Source organism: Poecilia latipinna, unplaced genomic scaffold (genome assembly GCF_001443285.1).
Source record: "Poecilia latipinna isolate Pla-1442-1.1 unplaced genomic scaffold, P_latipinna-1.0 Scaffold274, whole genome shotgun sequence".
Lineage (NCBI taxonomy): Eukaryota > Metazoa > Chordata > Actinopteri > Cyprinodontiformes > Poeciliidae > Poecilia > Poecilia latipinna.
Genome location: NW_015112890.1, coordinates 156,454 through 176,672, shown reverse-complemented (window position 1 = coordinate 176,672; position 20,219 = coordinate 156,454). Strand labels below are relative to the sequence as shown.

Sequence of the window (20,219 nt, the reverse complement as noted above, 5' to 3'; positions counted from 1 at the left end):
ATGTTTTACTGCTGCTTGTAGATGAACTACACTAGTTAAAGGTAACTGGGTTTAATCAGTGCAAAATATACACACTGATTAAATTGGTTGGAGGTGGATTTTATTTTGGCCACACAATTTACATCACAATATATCACTCTGATTAGATTTCCTTGTTTTATGTGACAATCTGATTCTTTGACCAGCAATCAAATTCAGAACTTTATAAAATGCTAATCAATGAAAGTATGCTAAATACACACAGTGGCACACAGGATTGTAAAGATGCAAAAAGCTAAGTATATTCTTTAAGAAAAAGTTGCAAATAGATTCTCGTTCTTCAACTAAAACATATTGTTTTGTATCTTTGGCCACAATGTCCGGTAACGCAAAATTAATCAAATTGTTTTTACTGTTTTTCACAGCCATCGACATCACGTTCTCCACGACCAGAATGTGGATAAGAGGATCTGCATCCCGATGAACTCCATCTCCCCTGATCAGGCTCCCTACACTGTGTGCAACAGCTCCCTGTCTGAGTACGGAGTCCTGGGTGAGTGGCACACCGACCGGCAGCGCCATGAAAAGTCACCAATTACACATCTGACTCTTTATTTATTTCGAACATGAAAGAAGTATAAAATCACACACATGAGCAAGGAATGCAAAGAACATTTATTTTTGTACAATAAACTTAACATCCTTGTAAAGGAGAAGGAAGAAGGAAGAAACTTATGAACTCCTACCCCATAAACTCACACCACATCAAACATGATTTCCTTCAGTCACACGGTGGCTTTTGTTTTTATCCTGTCTGTGCAGGTTTTGAGCTCGGCTTCGCCATGGCCAGTCCCAACGCTCTGGTTCTGTGGGAGGCCCAGTTTGGAGACTTTCACAACACGGCCCAGTGCATCATCGACCAGTTCATCAGCTCCGGACAGGCAAAGTGGGTCAGACAGAACGGCATAGTGCTGCTGCTGCCGCACGGCATGGAGGGCATGGTAGGAACAAACAAACACCGCCTGAGAACATCCTGCGTTTTTCTTCTTCGCTGGTATATTCAGCTCAATTCAGAGAGACTTTATCAATCCCAAAGGGAAATTAAATAAATATTCTGCAGACACAATGTTTCTGTATTCTACTCTTTGTGTCTCTTGTTCACATCCAGGGTCCAGAGCATTCATCTGCCCGTCCTGAGAGGTTCCTACAGATGTGCAATGACGACTCAGATGTTTTTCCTGTAAGTTTGTGTCCCTATATAAGAACACTAAATACTGGATATGTTGACATAATCTAATGTTTTAACCTGGTGTAAAGTCATGTCAACTATTGTCTGCATAAATTAAACAGAGGTCTGACATCAACATTAGAAAATGTTTTTTTTTTCACAGCGGTGAAATCAGCTTTTTATTATTTTGAAACCTTTTTTTTATTATTATTATTAGAAAGTCACAGGGGACTTTGCAGTGCATCAGCTTTATGACTGTAACTGGATTGTGGTGAACTGCTCCACTCCTGCAAACTACTTCCATGTCCTGCGCAGGCAGATCCTGCTGCCCTTCAGGAAGCCTGTGAGCAACTCCCACTATGAACCGCAGCTCAGAGTTCAAACCGATGCAGTTCCTAAAGCTCAACATGCTCCTCTTCTCTCTGCTTTTCAAACAACAGCTCATTGTGTTTACACCAAAGTCGCTGCTGCGCCACCCAGAGGCCAAATCGAGTTTTGATGACATGCTGCCTGGTAAGAACTGATTTAAAAAAAAAAGAAAACATCCAGGAAATGTTGTCAATGAAATAAAATCTTGGTTTTATGTTATGCTATATTTTCTCCCACCAGGTACCCACTTCCAGCGCCTCATCCCGGATGAGGGGCCCGCAGCTGTTGGCCCCCAGAACGTGAAGAGGGTAGTTTTCTGCACAGGCAAGATTTACTACGACCTCATCAGAGAGCGTAAGAGCAGAGGCCTGGAGGATGCCGTCGCCGTCGTCCGCATCGAGCAGGTGATTGGTTCTGCCTTCGCTTCATCCAACCAACTTCATCTCCAGGCCTGAATCAACGCTGCAGCAGATTTAAAGTTGTGTTTGTGTGATGTTGCAGCTGTCTCCATTCCCCTTCGACCTGGTGAAAGCTGAGGCTGATCAGTACCAGAACGCCGATCTGGTTTGGTGTCAGGAGGAGCATAAGAACCAGGGTTACTACGACTACGTCAAGCCCCGCCTCCGTACGACATTGAACCGCACGCGCCCCATCTGGTCAGTTTTACATAAGGTCACCTGGTGTGAAGCTCTCTATACCAAAGCAATGCAAGAATGGTAGAAGTAATGATACAAGATGTAGTGCTTAGCATTAGCATCAGGGGCATTTTCTAACATGAAGTGGTGCATGACTGTGAAACAGAAGGAAATGCATGGTTGTCAATGTTTTGTTTTTACAGATGAGAATCTGAAAAGTGTGGCATGCATTCATTTCCTTTTTTCTTTTTTTTCCTGAACCACTACATAAAATGTAAAAGTCACATAATGAGGAAATAGCATCCAGGTGCACCATTGTGTCTCAGTGTGGATGCTGCTGCTCTGTGTTGGCCTCAGAGGATTGTTAGTGAACAAACAGAAAAGGTGCAAAAAAAAATTGATTCTACATGGAATCGGAATTCCAAGTCCTGGGAATCCTGAATCCACTGAAAATACTCAAAAATCCATTTTAAAATGCTGATCCTATTTGAGAGCATGAGAACAAGACAGCAAAATCTTTACAGCACATTTTCAGACACTCAAAGATGCATTCCCAGTAAACTGTGTATCGCATTACGCAATACTTTTGAAAGACTTCACATGGAAAGTCATAATGGTCAAAATTAGTTGTGGGGTTGATATGTGATCCGTTGTAGTGGAACAGACTTTTTTCATAATCTCATAATTATGATTTTCAGCCATTTTTTAAATTTGGATTTACCACTTCTGGTTTCTTCTGGTGCAGAATTCTGACGCATGCGTCACGTCGATCCAATGCGGCATGACCGTCCAGGCTGTTTGAAAACAATCCGATACGCATCTGATTTAGATCATGGTGTCTTAAGAGTCTCCTCATTGGATATGTTGGGCTGATCAAGACAAGGTCGATGTAAAAAAAAAATAAAAAAAAAACTTGAGTTTCTGTTTTGACGTTTGTGCCTGTGTGTTTGTGCAGGTATGCTGGCCGTGAGCCAGCTGCAGCTCCAGCCACTGGAAACAAACACAGTCACGTGACGGAGCTTCAGCGTTTACTGGACGCAGCCTTCGATCTGGAAACTTCCCCAGGGAAACTGTAACGGCCCCAGAACGCCACAGCCCAGCCCAGACCGGACTGTTTACACCGTTACCATGAAGACCGTGTGTTCACAGTGAGACACGATGCCGAAGGAAAACTACAGGACCACTGATTCATTTAATGATTTTGGTGAAATATTTGCTGGCACACAGAATAATAATAATTAGTTAAAGAATATTTAAATATTACAAGGAAAATCTAAACCTCAGAAACTAAGAAAAGAGAACAGCCAAATTGGTAACCTGGTAAAAACTTTTATTTGTGTGGCTCTCTGTTTGTACCGTTTGCCTCCCAACCAGCAAAAATATGAATTATGGTTTTACAGGAATTTGACTGAGAAAAATCAGATAGAAGAAAATGACATTTAATATTTTAGAAATTTTAGAGAGGTTGTTTGGACAGACGGAATTGATTTCTACTCAATTATTTTGAAAAATTGCCAACTAATCATTTAAGGGACAGTATTATGCAAAATGACGTAGTATCAGAAAAAGCAGGAGTTTTTAAAGAGACAGAGGTTCAACTTCAAGGCGTTACATTCCAAAGTCAAATTTTTTAGTCATATTTGCATATTTGAGGTCACATTTTTATAACCACTGAAGGTATCATAGTTACCTGATTGTGCTATAAAATGATCCTGTGTGCCTGGAAAATTTATAACCCCGACCCTTTAACTGGACTTTGAAATCAAGATTCCCGGATTTAAACTTTTACTGTTTCAAATCCACAAAGCAATTTAAAGTCTTATAATGAAATGTCAGTGTTGGAATGACTGGTATTCAACTGTATTTCCCCCTCCCTCACCTGTTGCTGTGCTGTCAGTGGTTTTTTTTTTCCCCTCTTACTGCATAAAAGCTGTTTCATTTATTTGAAAATGTTTGAAAACTCCACATCTATGCAGCGGCCAGCTACATGTTAGCAAGCTAACATCTCTTCAGTAGACTCCAGAATGGAAATGATGACATTTTGCACAATAAGTTCACTTATTTAAAAAAGAAAACACTAAAACTGCCACTTTTTCATTTTACAGTTTGTCTTCAACTAATCTGTTCATGTGCTTTAAAAAGAGCCGTTAAAATGATCTGCTCATATAAACACAAATGAAAAAAGTACGACTGAACCCTTAAAGTTCTAAATATCTGGTTTAGCTAAAGGAAACCGATATATGGGTTATCTGTGTCATGGATCAAAACAATCAAATACCGGTACGTGTTATAGATAACACTACTAATTAATATTTACATATCATTTTAATAGCACAGAGGATATTTTGTTGCCGTTTTATTATGAATAAAAGCAGTCAGATAATTTTTTTTCAATTTTTATTTGAAAATGTTTTTTGTTAGTATCATCAAACGTTCATGGGAAGATCTACTGCTCCATGCATACAGCTAACTATGAGATGAGGGTTTCTGGATAAAAATGCAACACTGAGCATCAGGAATTGTTTGACACACTGAGCTATGAGCTAATATAGCAGAAGAATGTTTGGTAAAAAAAAAAAGTTTTATTGGAAGTTCAACATCTCAAGCAGCCTCTGAGTTACAAAGTCAAGCTTAGGAGCTGAAGACGCTTCTTATTGCTTTTTTTTTTTCCCAGTCCAAAACATCACTCTTTAAGGTCTACTTGTACCAGATTATAGCATGTCTCTATGGAAACGTCACAGAATTGATGCAGATATGTCAGTAAACACACAATCTCTGAATTAAAGCATGTATTTATTATCATTTGTTGCTGCCTGTTTTAATGTTTTGAATAAAAATAAAGGATTTCTATCAGTGCTGTTAAACATAACTATATGTTTAATTATTTCACTGAGAAAGCAAAACTAATGTAAATGAAATCTGTAGTGTAATCCAGACAGAGTAGAATTAGAGAAAACTCGTTAGAACACACAAAAAAAATTATTCTAGTTTGGTTTATTTTGCAAATTCTCTGGTCCAGAAACATCTGGATAAGATAAGATAATACTACAGAACACTCACCGTTTAACACAAACAGAACTAAAAACGAAGCTCCATTTATCAGGAGCGAACAGTCAGTGATGAGATGTTTGGTCATTCAGGCTCTGGCAGCTTCTAAGAACCATGAATATAATTTGATTGGTTAATCATTTTAGACTGGCTTAACGCCCTGATGCGTTACCGTTTGTTCTCAATCACAGTGTCAAAATGTGCAAAAAGCATATTTCAGAATTACTGGTTTCTTCATTATAAACTAATTCCTTCGTTGCACATAGAGCAGAATGCCTCAGAGCTGACTCTGGGTTTTTGTCAGGTAGTCGAACAAACCCTCATGGAAATTGGGTTTGTTACGTAGAGCACAGTACTTCTCCAGATGTCTGTACAGCTGGCCTGAAAAAAAAAAAACAGAACATGAAGTAGATTTTAAAAAATTAGTTCTGCCAGTACTATTAACTTTACCATTCTTAAAGTAAATAGTAAACTATGTAAAGAAACATCTCAACATTTAAATCAAATCCCATCAAAAATAAACCTGCGTATGGAGAACTGAGTTATGAATCTCACTATTCTCTAGTTTTCCAGTGTGGGGAAAGTGACCCAAAGTGTTTGCATAATTGGTTTGTGTTTTTGTACTTTTGACCAGAATAAAAGTGGTCCCAATTTAAATCAGAACTATCATTGGTAGAAAGAAATTATATTTCTACATGACAAATAATTTACTGAAAGGTGTGCAAGAGAAGAGTAACACGAACACTACTGACTCTGAGAGGCTGGAGCATTTTTCTAAAGGGTTGTGTTTAAAAATAATTTAAAATTATTTTTATTCAACCAAGAAGCTTGTTTCTTATAGGAAATGGGACACGAATCTCTCAGAAAACAATAATAATAATAAATAAAAACAATACAATGATGTAAAATGTTCTTCACATTCTAAATTTAAAAACAGCACATCAAAAATTATTTATACCTTTTCCAATAATCAATGAAAAAATCTTTCCTGACACTATAGCAATCAAACATCAAACTTTTCTTGTACTTACTGTTCAACTTTTTGCATGATTTTACTGTCACTTTAGATCTTTGAAACTGCTAACAGAACATCAAGGAAAAAAACTCCTGGTAAAACTAAGATTAATTTAAACCTAAATATGCCAGTATGAATAATTTTGGTCTTAACTGTATCAGTGTAAAACCTTCCTATTTTTTGAAAGTGATGACATATTATTTAAGAAGCTCTTCAGAAAATATAACACACCAACAGTAAAGAATTTCAGCTTATTATCTTACCTTTTTTCAGGGAATAAAATGAGTACTTTTGTGTAAATTTCATTCTAGCCATCAATTTTTTTATTTTTATGTTTGTCCACCAGAGGGCGGTGTTGTTCCCAATTCTGACGGTGATACAAAATCTCAGACTTTCTACTGTTTTCTGTAATGAGACATATCAACTGAAATGATTAGCATGTTTTGCTACTGATGTTTGGGAATGGTGTGCTTTTAAAAAAATGTAATATTTCCATTTCAACCTTTTTAAGGTTTTATTGGCTCTAGTGGCTTTTATTTGATAGTGGATTGACAGGAAAGTGGGTAATGAGAGAGAGGGAAGACATACAGAAAGGGTCACCAGGCCGGGAACAGAACCTGCTACGGCCACATAGAGGTCTAAGACCTCCTTATGTGGGTGGTGGTTAACCCCTGGACGGCCACAGCACCCCCAGGTTGAACTAGTTTCATTACATTTATTGTCCGTACAGTGAGCTTTGGGAAGCTGACATTTTTTATAGAGACAAATGTTGATTTTAAAGGTCATCTGATCTGAAGGGTCAGCCTTTGTTTTGTTAATTATTCCAGTTTTCAACTGATGTCTTCCCAATGTATATTTTTAAGTTGCCCTATCATTTGTCATTAAGATAAACTTGTACTTCTTTTTTTCATTAAACTTAGCAGTTTTTCCATTTTTTGTCTCAAAGTAAACACACACACCATTCATAGTCATGACAGCTACTTCGGCAAAAACTTCAACTTGGCTTTCTGTCATGAAATGTCTCACCAACTGTCATTTTCTGTGTGACCAGCAGGTGGTACGTTTGCTGCAGCCTTCTGCACAGATGGTGGTCTCCAAACGTGAAGAAGGCCAAACCCCGCTTGGCCTGTGCTGCTGCCATCAGCTGGATCACAGCTGCAAACCAACACATAGCAACATCACTCAATCACTCTGTGTCAGATTAAAAAAACAGCCAAATACAGAAAATATTTCCCTGTTTTAGCTACGGGCTTAAAGGTGGAATATCTTTTCAGGGAATTGTAATAATAATAATACAGACCCAATTTTAGAGTAACAGAGTTTACCTTTGAGTTCTGGGTCTCCATTGAAGGCTCCACAGCCCCACTTTCCTGTGGCGATGTCTGGCTCTTCATGACCATGGTGACCTTTGAACCCACAGTAAGCCTTGGAAAACACACAGGCAAAAAAAAACAACAACTTGAAATGTAAAAACATTGAACTAATATGGCAAAGTCCATTCGATCAGATTTGAGCTAAGTTGTACCAGCAAGAAACACACTTTGCATTACGTGATCGGAACCTCCTCTGCATTCAGTCGAACAAATCTAAATTAATTTTTATTTATAAAGCACGTTTAAGAAACAACTTGTTCAACCAAAGTTCTAAAACTGCTGAAATAGAAAGACAGAAGCAAGACTGCTGACTCAGAGCTGACCTGTTTGTTGAACATTGAACCAGAATCCATGGTTACGCATGTTTAACATAGGTTTGGAATAGGGGTGTGTGTGTGTGTGTGTGTGTGTGTGTGTGTGTGTGTGTGTACATATGTTAGGACTAAAGAAAACCCCATCTGTTTTCTTTTCATTAAAGATCAGAGAATTCAAGGCCATCCAGACCAGGACATTCTCAAGGCTCTGAGATTAAAGGGAGCCTGGGTGGAAATAGGGAGAAATAAATCTGAGTCGTATGCATAAAACTTAAAAGGGATGCCATGATATCTTCAAATCAACTCTAAAACGAGAAGGTATAATGAAAAAAAGAGAGGACTGAGAATTCAACCTTGAGGGACTCCTGAGGAAAAAGGTGGTGAAGTTTTCCGAACGAACACAGAAAAGTTCTATCCAACAGATGTGAACTAAACCAGTGTAGCATTTATCCACAACCCAAAGCTCCAAACAGGATATTAGAGTACTGTGGTCAACACAGTGACTGACCTTGTTCAGTTCCCGTCTAACTTTCTCCATGTTGTACTGTTCCATGGGATGTCTGAAGTGACAGGCGTCGATGGCCAGAATCTGCCGCTTCAGCCGACGCCACTCGTCTCTGCAGAAAAAGTTCAAAGAAATCAGAAAACCAGCACAAACTGAAAACGTTCTAGTTTTTTGTTAGTTTGTTTTTTTAAACATGTCACACCTTTCAAGGTGATCATCATAAGGGCCCACCCACTGAAAGCTGTCACTGAAACCAGAGTAACAGCTGAACTGCTGCATACCTGAGGAACAGACAGCAAAAACACGAGGCAGCATGTGAGATGTGACACGGCTATGGTCTGGTCTGATCAAACGTCTTGGAATTTAGGTTTAACGTTTAGGAGAGTGTCTTGAGAATGTGCATGTTTACAGCAAATGAACTGAAAGGTTGAGAACCAATCAGAACCCAATAAATTTATCCTCGAGTAGGAACAAGTTTTATTGTACATTTCCTGCAGCGGCTTCTGTTTTTATGGCCAAAACATATCGAAACACTTAAACGTTTAATAACCTTTAACTTGTATATTGGATATGTATCTGTCACATAATACACAATATCCATACTTTTTTTTTTTACAGATTAAAAAAAATTAAATAGCTGAAACGTGGTAAAATCCTTCATTTATTTTGTTTAAACTTCATGTGATAGACCAGCAGGAAGTCCTGCATAATTGCAAAATTTCTCAAAATAAACTTGACCGTAAATATTCATTATTCATACTGAACTGTGATATCATCGTATAATTTTTATTGGTTGTTGGTTTTAATCTTTCATATAAAAAAAATATTATAATATGTAACATGCAGCTTGTGCAGGGTGTGTGTGCACCTACAAGAAAACACAGCAGTGTGGATCAGCCTGAGCTGACCAGGTCTACAGGTTTGGTTACCTGATGAGGTTTGGTGTTAAATGTAAGATATTCATAAAACAATAAATGAGACTGAAAACTATTTGGCTACCGTCTCCTGATAATCATGTGGTGCCTCGACGTGGTCATTTTGATCTGAATTAATCATTTTATTATTCATAGCCAAACCTAGGCCTATAGTTATACAACACACAACTGGTCTGAGGTTTTTCATTTCTACCTGTAATGATGAGACACTCATTCTTGTCAAGTTTCTCTGTGAAGAGACGAGCTACGATTAGCTCCGGGTTCATGAGGAACAGGATCTCTTCCTGAACCAGGCCGGAGTCCAGGACACCCCCACCTACTCTGCTGGCAGCAAAGTCCACCTGCACACACACACACACAGACACACACAGAATCCAGTAAGGCCTCAGCTGTGGACTGAAGAAGCTGTGGATCCTCTCAGCTGCAGGCTCCTTCTCACCTGAAGCAACTGTGCGTCTTCACCCTCGATCCGGCCCTCTGATGTAACATGCAGCTTGTGCAGGGTGTGTGTGCACCTACAAGAAAACACAGCAGTGTGGATCAGCCTGAGCTGACCAGGTCTACAGGTTTGGTTCCATGTTTCTAAAGTGTAACAGAAACACAAACAATATGGCTGCTTCAATATCTTCTTCCTTTAGTGGTTCTCATTAAAGGGGCAGTGTTAGGTGTTTTTGTTATACAAATTATAAAAATGCTGCAAATATGGCTTAAAAGACATTTGACTTTGTAATGTGTTTTGATGAGGGAATAATATTTTGACATGTTGTAAGGCTCAAAAAAGTGGATTTTACATAACACTGCCCCTTTAATAGAAGTGGAGTTCTATAAAACACATGAACTGAATCTGTGTACAACACAAACCCTAAGATGTGACCACCTACAGCTGAATTTGGTTTAAATTATGAATGTTATTGTTACATTTAGCATTTTTGGCCCATAGATCTTCATCAGTGCTGATAAAGTTCATTCTGGATAAACAGATACACAACATGCTAATCCAAAACCAGCCTAAATAAAGACCTCCATTTTGATCCCATAAAACTTTACCTGTGCAACCTGTAAACATTTTAAAGCTCTGCATTTTTAATTTTCTCATTGCTCAGATGTGAATGTGCAAAAGCATCAGATACATGTCGATTCATTTTGTTAATCTCTTAGGAGAATTTGTAGCAAATTCTAATAGGACAAGGAAACCTCAAGTCTTCATGTTTTCTTCCTCTGTTTCCCGTTCAGTGTTCACCACAGTGAATCATCCGTTTCCATCAGGTCAATTCAGGTCACTTATATACCGTCAACTCACAACTTATATCCTCTCAGGATGTTTGACAAGATGAACAGCAGTAGAAAAAATTGTGCAAAAGAGACTAATATGGCGACAAAGGGTCATCAGTTGGTAGATTTCCAGAATGATTTCCAGAAATTATGAAGTATCAAAGCTAAGTACTGACTTATAAGCTATGATTTTTTTTTATATAAAATTCTTTCAATCAATGCTACCAAAAGTAATGAAGTCTGTAACAGCATCACTGATGTGAGAATGTTTTCGTTTTTTATATTAATTAACATCAGACATTACTTTCCCCAGGTCGGAGTTTCTGCGTCGCTGAGCCACCGCCTCTCGAACGTCACCAGGCCTTCTGGTTTAGCTTCTACAGAGAAATCAGCAGATTGTCACAAACCTCCTGCGACGTACGTACCCCGCGAACACGCGTTCACGGTCCGAGGTCTGCACTCACTCTCGTTTGTCATCACATTAAAGTAGTGCATGATGGCCTTGAACTTCTGGTTCTTCCGCTCTGACCAGTTTCCAAACAATCTGAGCAGAATCAGAAGAATCAGTGGGGATGTTAAATAAAGACAGGGCAGCAGTAAGGAGCAGCGGTGACGCTGCGCCTGCTGACCTGCTGAAGTTTATGAACGGGTAGTTGTGGTATTCTGCGTTGGAGCTGGTGGTGTTGCGGTGAGGGAAGGTGCAGTAGAAGGCGTTGGCGAGCAGACAGGAAATCTGAACCTGGGACAAAGTGATGGAGGCTGGGTGGTGGCGCTGCAGCAGAGGGATGGGCTGGACACACAGACACAAACTATTACACTCATGGCATTTGGACAATGACATTAAACATAAAATGAATGTCACTGTACTTTTTCTTTTCCATACAAGCAAACACTAGGGCGGGGCTGGCAGCCTTAAAGCCAGACCCGCCCTTGTGCAGCTGAATGGGATACTCCTACACTGCATATGGACTCATGCTTGTACAGTTGTTCATTAGCTTTATTTTGTGTGTTTTATGTACAAGCAGTAATACATCCTTCTTCATTTTTACCTTTATATCTATCATGTTATGCTTATGTTAGCATGAAGGGCTACTTTTGTTTTGTTTGATTCTTTCCACATGCCAATTTTTTTTCTTCTCAGATTACGGCTTAGTTTTACTGCATAGCAACGTAGCAACAAAAGAGCAGTTTAGCTTTAGGTCCAGTTAACTTGGCTTATTAATCTTGCTGGACCAGAACTGAAGCGACAAAATTGACCATTAACTCAATTATCTAAATTTCCAGGCTTAATTTCATCCTCGTTAACTGATTCCGAGTCGAGTCTAAAGTCTTTAAAGTATGAGTCCAATCCAGATCTGAAGTCTTTTGTTTTTGTGAGTTCAGTACAATTTCAGTCTAGGCCTCTGACTTTTCCCTGTCTGGTTGGTAATGAGTCACCTAACGACACCTCCACTGGTACCTTCTTGACTTGATCAGGCAGCATCAAGGCCAAAGCAGCAATCTTTGGAAACAGCTTCTCGTAGAGGTTTTCAATATCCTCCTAGAAGCAAAGCATGAAACGTTTCTCATCACCCGAGGCTTTAATCAGTCATAAAACTCATCAGGTCAGTTTTAAGAGGTGACCACTGACCTTCACGTATCTGGGAAGTGCGTCAAAAGACCACTCTCGTTCATACCTGGGGTTGTACCTGAGGATGGCTTTCTGATGGGAGACACGTAACCAGAGTCAAACATCAGAGAGTTAGTATAATCATAGTATTAATAATGACTAATCCATAAGTGAAATAACTGTCAACTAATCCATCCATCCATCTGAATGTGTGTTTCTGCATTTAAGACAGAAACACACAGTGTTGTCTGTAAATACGTTATACCCAGAAGTCCTCAGGTGGCAGTTTTAGCCTCACCTGGTTCAAATTCACTGAAGAAAATCTTTGTTATTTCAGGAAATAAAACTATGATTTTCTTACTTAAAATAGGAATTGAATTATTTCTAATATAGTTCTAACATTGAATTGAAAAAGGTTTGTATGAAAAATCTGTAGAATTAGTCAATTTGTTTTTATCTGATTAATGGATTAATCATCAGAATTAATCGATTATTAAAGCAATCCTTAGTGACGTCCCTAGTTCAACCATACCTGCACCTCTTCGGCTTTTGCTGCTTTCTTCTTGGACAGAGCACGGAGCTGCTCAGAGATCAGGCTCCACCTCGACACTGGGCCCGAATGACTCTGCAACATCATTTACTTTTTACATTTTTAACATATTAAAAAAAATCTGCTTTTTTTCACCAAAAGTTCAGAAATTTGAGGACAAAATATAACCCGGCTCCTTCAAGACCTGCTTCTATTTTTTATTATTTTAAAGCTAAATCAGGTAGTAGAATACATTGTGTTCATAGAACAGTTCAATTCATGGAAGCTGCAGGGTTATGTTTTGCAGTTATGAGCAGTCAGTATCTTACCTGTAGTAGAAATCAGTCAGAGCAATATCAGTTTGGAGAATCAGGGAAAAGTTCTCATTTGGGAGTCAAGCTAACATACAAGCTGATTTCTACCACTTCAAACTCCTTCAAGTCAATTTTTTTCCAAGAGCACTAGATGCTGCTGTCACAACTAGAGTCAGTGAAAAGGTTGTTTTGTGAATGACAAAGTGAGTAAATGAAAGAAGTACAAAACGGGTACCGTCCCTTTGAGGTCTACATGCAGACATAAACATGAAGGTGTTTTTCATTAAATTCAACATTACATTAGAAACTTCACCGTTTATTTTCAGAAACTGCTGGAAACTATCTATTTAAGTCCAGATGCTATAAGTGCAAAGATCAGTTTAACAAAGATCAGTAAAGAAAGAAAAGTCTGATTGTTTAAAGAGACTGATTTCTGGGATCTTTGATTTGACCTTTTACCTGCTATACCTTTCTTTTATGTGTTAGAATTTTTGTTCTTTCCCCGGTGTCAGCAAATATTCCTTATTTGGAGAAGAAGCTCTGCTGCACAGCAAAACGTCTCTTAACCCCTTCACAGCAGGTCATAAAACCTTGTCTTTACTCTGAAACACTAGAAGTACAAAGTCTGGATGACCTTATGAAACTGTCTAACTGTGATTTCATTAATTCTTCACCTTGAATGTAAAGGTACCAAACTGTGTGTCTGGTTTCGGTGAGACGCTCGATGGTGAACACGGCATCTTAACAAAGCTACTGAGCCACAGGTCTCTCCCGTCCTGAGGAACAATCGCCCCGCACCTGAAGGAATCCACCTGAAAAGCAAACATGAGAAGAGAAATGATTCTGTCTGGAACATGGTTTTATTATTATGCAATAAGCCTAACCTCTATTGAAGGTTAGGCTTCAAAAAGCATTTAATACATGCTTTTAAATGGCTTAATTATTGATCGAGATGTTATGTAAGGTGGATCCCAGCCGCTACTCAGTTCATTATTAAATTAGTGCTAAGGCAGTTTCAACATTACTGCATATTAAGGTATGTCTGGTATTTAAACTATTAGAATAGGAAATTATAAACATGTTCATATGGGGTGTCAAGTATTTGCAATTTAAGCTATTCCCAGTCAGTCAGGTCCCCAACCCAAAATTACTACATTTGGAATTAGAGTTTTTTTATGAAGAAAAGATTTTATTAAAAAATAACTATTTTACTTTGGATTACAGTTGAAACGATAAATCAAATTAATCATGCTGAATCGATTACCAAAATAATTGCCAACTAATTTAGTAATAAATTAATCATTTGGACTATACAGACCCACTAAAAAGGTTAACTGATGAAAGAAGAACACAATCAAAGCAGTAATTAAGCCAAAACTACATGAGCCAAAAAATTAGCATTTTGCATTTATGACAAAAAAAATTCTTTGTAAATATGTTGTACCCAGAACTCCTGGAGCAGCACAGGTTTACCTTCACTTTGTTCAAATTCTGTGACAAAAATCTAACAAGCAACTTTTGCTACCCAATTACTGATTAATCTAAAAAATTATCATCAGATTTTCTTGCATTTTAGTTTATTTAAAAACATTATTGTGTATATTTATTAGCATTTTATTAATGTATTTCTAATATTGCATAAAAAAAGGCTTAGATGAAAAATTTGCAGAATGTAACCCAATTTTTCCCAATGAATAGTCAGAATAATCAACAGAATAATCAATAGTCACCGCCCTACTTTGGATATGTATGTATACGTGTTTGCCCCCTTCCTCAGTTCCTGTTTTTTTGCATGTTTGTCACACTTAAGTGTTTCGGAACATCAAACCAATTCAAACAATAGTCAAGGACAACACAAGTAAACACAAAATGCAATTTGTAAATGAAGGTGTTTATTATTAAACGAGAAAAAAATCCAAACCATCATGGCCCTGTGTGAAAAAGTGATTGCCCCCCTCATTAAAATATACTATAACTGTGGTTTTTAACACCTGAGTTCAATTTCTCTAGCCACACCCAGGCCTGATTATTGCCACACCTGTTTTCAATCAAGACATCACTTAAATAGGAGCTGCCTGACACAGTAAAGTGCACCAAAAGATCCTTAAAAGCTACACATCATGCTGAGATCCAAAGAAATTCAGGAACAATTGAGAAAGACAGTAATTAAGATCTATCAGTCTGGAAAGGGTTAGAAAGCCATTTGGGAATCCAGCGAACCACAGTGAGAGCCATTATCCACAAATGGCGAAGACATGGAACAGTGGTGAACCTTCCCAGGAGTGGCCGGCCGCCCAAAATTACCCCAAGAGCGCAGCGACGACTCATCCAAGAGGTCACAAAAGACCCCACAACAACGTCCAAAGAACTGCAGGCCTCACTTGCCTCAGTTAAGGTCAGCGTTCATGCCTCCACCATCAGAAAAAGACTGGGCAAAAATGGCCTGCATGGCAGAGTTCCAAGAAGAAAACCACTGCTGAGCAAAAAGAACATTAAAGCTCGTCTCAATTTTTCCAAAACACATCTTGATGATCCCCAAGACTTTTGGGAAAACATTCTGTGGAGCGATGAGACAAAAGTGGAACTCTTTGGAAGGTGTGTGTCCCATTACATCTGGCGTAAAAGCAACACTGCATTTCAGAAAAAAAAACATTATACCAACAGTAAAATATGGTGGTGGTAGTGTGATGGTCTGGGGCTGTTTTGCTGCGTCAAGACCTGGAAGACTTGCTGTGATAGATGGAACTATGAATTCTGCTCTCTACCAAAAGATCCTGAAGGAGAACGTCCGACCATCTGTTCATGAACTCAAGCTGAAACGAACTTGGGTTCTGCAGCAGGACAATGATCCTAAACACACCAGCAAGTACACCACTGAATGGCTGAAGGAAAACAAAATGAAGACTTTGGAGTGGCCTAGTCAAAGTCCTGACCTGAATCCTATTGAGATGTTGTGGTATGACCTTAAAAAGGCCGTTCATGCTCGAAAACCCTCTAATGTAACTGAATTAGAACAATTCTGCATAGATGAGTGGGCCAAAATTTCTCCAGAATGCTGTAAAAGACTCATTGCAAGTTATCGCAAACACTTGGTTGCAGTTGTTGCTGCTAAGGGTGGCCCAACCAGTTATTAGGTTTAGGGGGCAATCACTTTTTCACACAGGGCCATGATGGTTTGGATTTTTTTTTCTCCTTTAATAATAAACACTTTCATTTACAAATTGCATTTTGTGTTTACTTGTGTTGTCCTTGACTATTGTTTAAATTGGTTTGATGTTCCAAAACACTTAAGTGTGACAAACATGCAAAAAAACAGGAAATGAGGAAGGGGGCAAACACTTTTTCACACCACTGTATATTTTTCCAACAGGTGATGCCTGTAAATGAAGACGTCCTACTTATTCCTTGTTCAGAACAAAAAAGACAGAGAGAAAGGCAGAAACAACTCACATCTATGAGGACGGTGTGAGACTTTGAGAAGGTCAGTTTTCCCAGTTTGATGTCACACTGTGGAAGCGTCTTCAGTTCATCCAGCTGGCAGCACGACAAGCCGACTTCACTGCGCTCCTCACCAGGCGCCGTCCCCACAGGCATGTGTTTGGCTGTCTTACTTCCATCCTCGTTGCAACTGTCTCCACCGCATTTGCTTGTCTTTCTTGCATCCTCGTTGCAACTGTCTCCACCGCATTTGCTTGTCTTTCTTGCATCCTCGTTGCAACTGTCTCCATCGTGTTTGCTTGTCTTTCTTGCATCCTCGTTGCAACTGTCTCCATCGTGTTTGCTTGTCTTTCTTGTGTTCTGATTGCAGCTGTGTCCAGATGTGGATGGATCAGAGGAGCTGGCCTGGGTTGAGCCATCCTTGCCGTTCTGCTGGTTTTCATTTTTGGGCTTTTCCTTTTCACTGTGCAGAGAATCAAAGGTGCGTTCTTTGGCCTGGGAGCTGTTATTGCGATAGTTTTTATTTTCCATGTCTGCAGGAAACAAGAGAAGGTGATCAGGAGTTTTATGTTCTCTGGTTAATCCCAAGATATTCCCAGTCAGACATTTCTCAAAAACCAACATGTACTAATAACAATGATAACAGTAGCAATAAGCTGTTTATTTTAACTTCTGATATAATAAGTCTCTTATTGAAGCTGTTAGCACATATAGTGTCTATTAACATGATTGTTGCCAGTTTCAGTGCATAAAATATGAAGTTTTCAGACTAGAAACAGGAAGGAAGGAGTTCAGTTCTACGTTGTTTCTTGATCTGAGGTCTTTTTTCTGAATTATGTTGCGACAAAAATTTTAGGAGTCTGTCACCTTCACTGATCCTGTTTTTAACTGACAAACAAATCTCTTTGTAATAAGTATCAATAAAATCTTTCTAAGACATTTATCTACTAAATCTGACATGTGATTAATATCAATAAATATCTCATAGAATGTCCAGTATTCAATATATATAGAATATTCTGAATCAGAATCAACAACTGTGAGCAAAGGAGTAAAATTATTCCATTTTGTGTTCCTAGAATATTTTTGTGGAGTTATCCAAAGACTTAATTCGTATCATAGGTGGCAGAAAATGTTGGGTTTTTTGTTTGTTTTTGTTTTTTTACCTTTTTTGTTTATTAAAACTGTACATTCCAGGGTTACATTTAAAAATTTTGAATAATTTTGAAATAATTGTTCAAGATTATTTGAATAGTTTTTAATGTTAAAAAAAGGATTTTTTTTTCTTTTACATAAGTTCTTTTTCTTTAACTAGAATAAACAATATGAATATGTTTGTTACCTCTAATCAGTTTTAGGTTGAGATGACTTCAAGCATCTACTTATAAAAGTTAATCTCATCTAACCTTTGTTTTACATCGTCTCTTTCTTCTTGCAAATTTCTTCATGGTACATTTTTTACTTCATTTAGGACTTTCTCATTGATGCCAGTGAAATGTCAGTTCTACTTTTGGGGTTTCTGTAGAAACTAATCTTGTAATTCATCTTTCATGAATAGCCAAATTCTTTCTCAGTTGTTGGAATGTTGAGATATAAGTAAAGCATAAGCATACACCCCACACCCAGCAACAGACCAACAGAGCAAACAAACAAAAAATCCAGCAAAAACTGAAGGAGAGAGGATCTTAAGTACTGAGGAAGTTGTGGGAGAGAAGAAGGAATCAGAAGAGCTAATTACACGAGTGGGGACAGCTAGAGAAGAGGAAATGGGGGGAAACTGGAAAAAGGAACATTATGGGTATCAGAGGGAAGAAGGAAAAACTATAAAACTAAAGGAACAAATCAAAGGAACTAAAAGCTAAATAAATAACGAAAGCTAATTGACTGAACAAAAACTAAATAATTAAAACAGAACATGAACTAAGAACGCCAACATCTTAAGAAACACAAAATGAGATACAACAACAAACTAAGAACCAAATCTAGGCGATAAACTAAGACTAGAAATAAAGTAAACAATAAAGAAATTTCCCAAATAAGCAATAATGAAACTGAAAGTCTATGCACATGTGGATAATGACAGAAAACACAAGTCGAAGCTCAAGCATCTCAGTGACGGGAATCATTCGTCTGGAGGTGAACTGATAAAGCAGTTCAGTGTAATTTGACCTCCTTAGCTTTACAGTCGAGGTTATTTTTCCGAACCAAACATTGACCTCAATCAAAACTCCGAAAGACAGGCGCGTGCCCACATGTAGCCGTCGGTAATATATTTAATTTAGCAAACATTCTGCTATAAAACTCACCTTTAGTCAAAGACTGCGTTGGGTTTATTCGGATGTCGTGTAATTCTGTCTAAAAGAGTTGTCTTCCTCGATGTGAACGCCCCCTGGACTGGAGGAAAACAGTTCAGCTTACTTTAGATTAGAATCGAAAACGAAAGTGAACTGAAACCAACTGCGGCTGCGCACAACCTCGAAAGAAGATTTGGAGTTGGTCATATGTGGAGAGTACTGGAATGTTTTATCATCCGATAAAACATTCATAGTTTTATCGGATGATGAAAACGAAGAATGTTTTGAGGACCCAACCATCATGTAAAACACCTCGCATCTCTAGAAATTTTCTTGTTATATAATTCAGTCCAGTTCCAGTGTGTGAACAAGATTAATGTCTAAGAAAACTAATAATAAAAAGTTTTCCTCGCTTTGCTTTGACATGTTAAATCACTAAAAACATTGGATTAGCAAGTTTGTGGTGGCAGAACTTAAATTTAATGCGAGACTGACTTTCTCTTAAACATCCGAATCTGACTTCACAAATGCTGTCTTGGAATAATGTTCAAAGAATTACAGAATTATATTCCTAACACTTGTGAAAAATTCTCCCAGGTGTGTTCTGTTATAGCTGCAAAGGGTGGGATAACATTGTATCTAACTCAATAGACTATGAATGTAATATCAAGGTAAATGAGTGAAAATGCAGAGATGACTTATAAGAAAATTTTTGTCAAACTCTTTAAATTTTTACCTCCATCTTATAAAAACTGCCCAGAGAAATTGACAAGAAGTTACTGGATTAACTAATAAAATAACAAACACACATACAAACATACTATAAAATTTTAGTGTAGAGTTAGACCAGAATAATCATTGAAACAAGCATGGTACACCATGGATTATGAGATGTGAAATACATTAGCAGTTAGTTTGTGTCTGTTCAGGAACTAGACATAATCTCCTCACAATTAATCATAATCATAGAGTAAATAATAAAAAACAGCAAAAAATAATGAAAATGTTTTTTGCTGTTCTTTTAGACACAACATAAAGATTTGACTGAGTTTGCTGTGTTTGCTTTTCAACAGAGGATGGCAGTAGTGAGCCAGAATATGTGAGTTAACACCAGGTTTTTCACAAGATCGTCTTTGTATTATTAGAGATAAGCTTTTAATTTAAACTGAATCTTATGCACTCACATTTTCACACTTTGACATTCAGTTATTTTAATTCATTTTTTACCTAAAATTGTATTAATTTGATAGACAACCTTTGAGTAAAAAAGAGATCTAAATATACATTATTTTTAATATACCTTATTTTCCGCACTATAAGGCCCACCGGATTATAAGGTGCACCTTCAATGAATGGCCTATT

General features: G+C 38.0%; 2 protein-coding genes and 1 long non-coding RNA gene across 4 annotated transcripts in view; 2 read left to right on the top strand and 1 right to left on the bottom strand.

Moving 5' to 3' along the window:
• ogdhb (oxoglutarate dehydrogenase b) overlaps window positions 1-5,042 on the top strand; it is a 23,464-nt gene extending 18,422 nt beyond the window's left edge. The window contains exons 16-23 of one of the 2 annotated variants that reach the window (XM_015033614.1): window positions 405-532; window positions 802-980; window positions 1,148-1,219; window positions 1,425-1,550; window positions 1,648-1,720; window positions 1,817-1,980; window positions 2,078-2,232; window positions 3,167-5,042. In XM_015033614.1, coding sequence (XP_014889100.1) covers window positions 405-532; window positions 802-980; window positions 1,148-1,219; window positions 1,425-1,550; window positions 1,648-1,720; window positions 1,817-1,980; window positions 2,078-2,232; window positions 3,167-3,287 — 1,018 coding nt within the window. In that variant the 3' untranslated portion in view covers window positions 3,288-5,042. Of the gene's footprint in view, window positions 1-404; window positions 533-801; window positions 1,034-1,147; window positions 1,220-1,424; window positions 1,551-1,647; window positions 1,721-1,816; window positions 1,981-2,077; window positions 2,233-3,166 lie in introns of those variants that run through there. The other variant, XR_001425112.1, reaches the window with a different exon arrangement.
• On the bottom strand, window positions 4,882-19,035 carry pargl (poly (ADP-ribose) glycohydrolase, like). The gene is made up of 16 exons (XM_015033615.1): window positions 18,870-19,035; window positions 16,576-17,096; window positions 13,800-13,937; window positions 12,815-12,907; window positions 12,304-12,375; window positions 12,133-12,213; window positions 11,303-11,463; window positions 11,138-11,217; window positions 10,978-11,050; window positions 9,841-9,916; window positions 9,595-9,742; window positions 8,669-8,747; window positions 8,470-8,578; window positions 7,600-7,699; window positions 7,301-7,429; window positions 4,882-5,640 (listed from the first exon to the last, which is right to left on the bottom strand). Exons 2-16 carry the CDS (start codon window positions 17,092-17,094, stop codon window positions 5,537-5,539), a joined length of 1,962 nt encoding a protein of 653 aa, XP_014889101.1. The 5' UTR covers window positions 17,095-17,096; window positions 18,870-19,035; the 3' UTR covers window positions 4,882-5,536.
• Window positions 9,304-10,867, top strand: LOC106948126 (uncharacterized). The gene is made up of 2 exons (XR_001425113.1): window positions 9,304-9,377; window positions 9,960-10,867. It is a non-coding gene; the product is annotated as an uncharacterized LOC106948126 (long non-coding RNA).
• Window positions 19,036-20,219: the final 1,184 nt, after the last annotated feature.

Excerpts from the sequence above, each read along its gene's own strand:
- pargl (XM_015033615.1), bottom strand. The coding sequence starts at position 17,094 with ATGGAAAATAAAAACTATCGCAATAACAGCTCCCAGGCCAAAGAACGC. Across the intron at positions 9,917-10,977 it reads GAAACTCCGACCTGGGGAAA|GTGCACACACACCCTGCACA; the intron begins GTAATGTCTGAT and ends GTTTTCTTGTAG. Across the intron at positions 7,700-8,469 it reads TTAGACGGGAACTGAACAAG|GCTTACTGTGGGTTCAAAGG; the intron begins GTCAGTCACTGT and ends GTGTTTTCCAAG.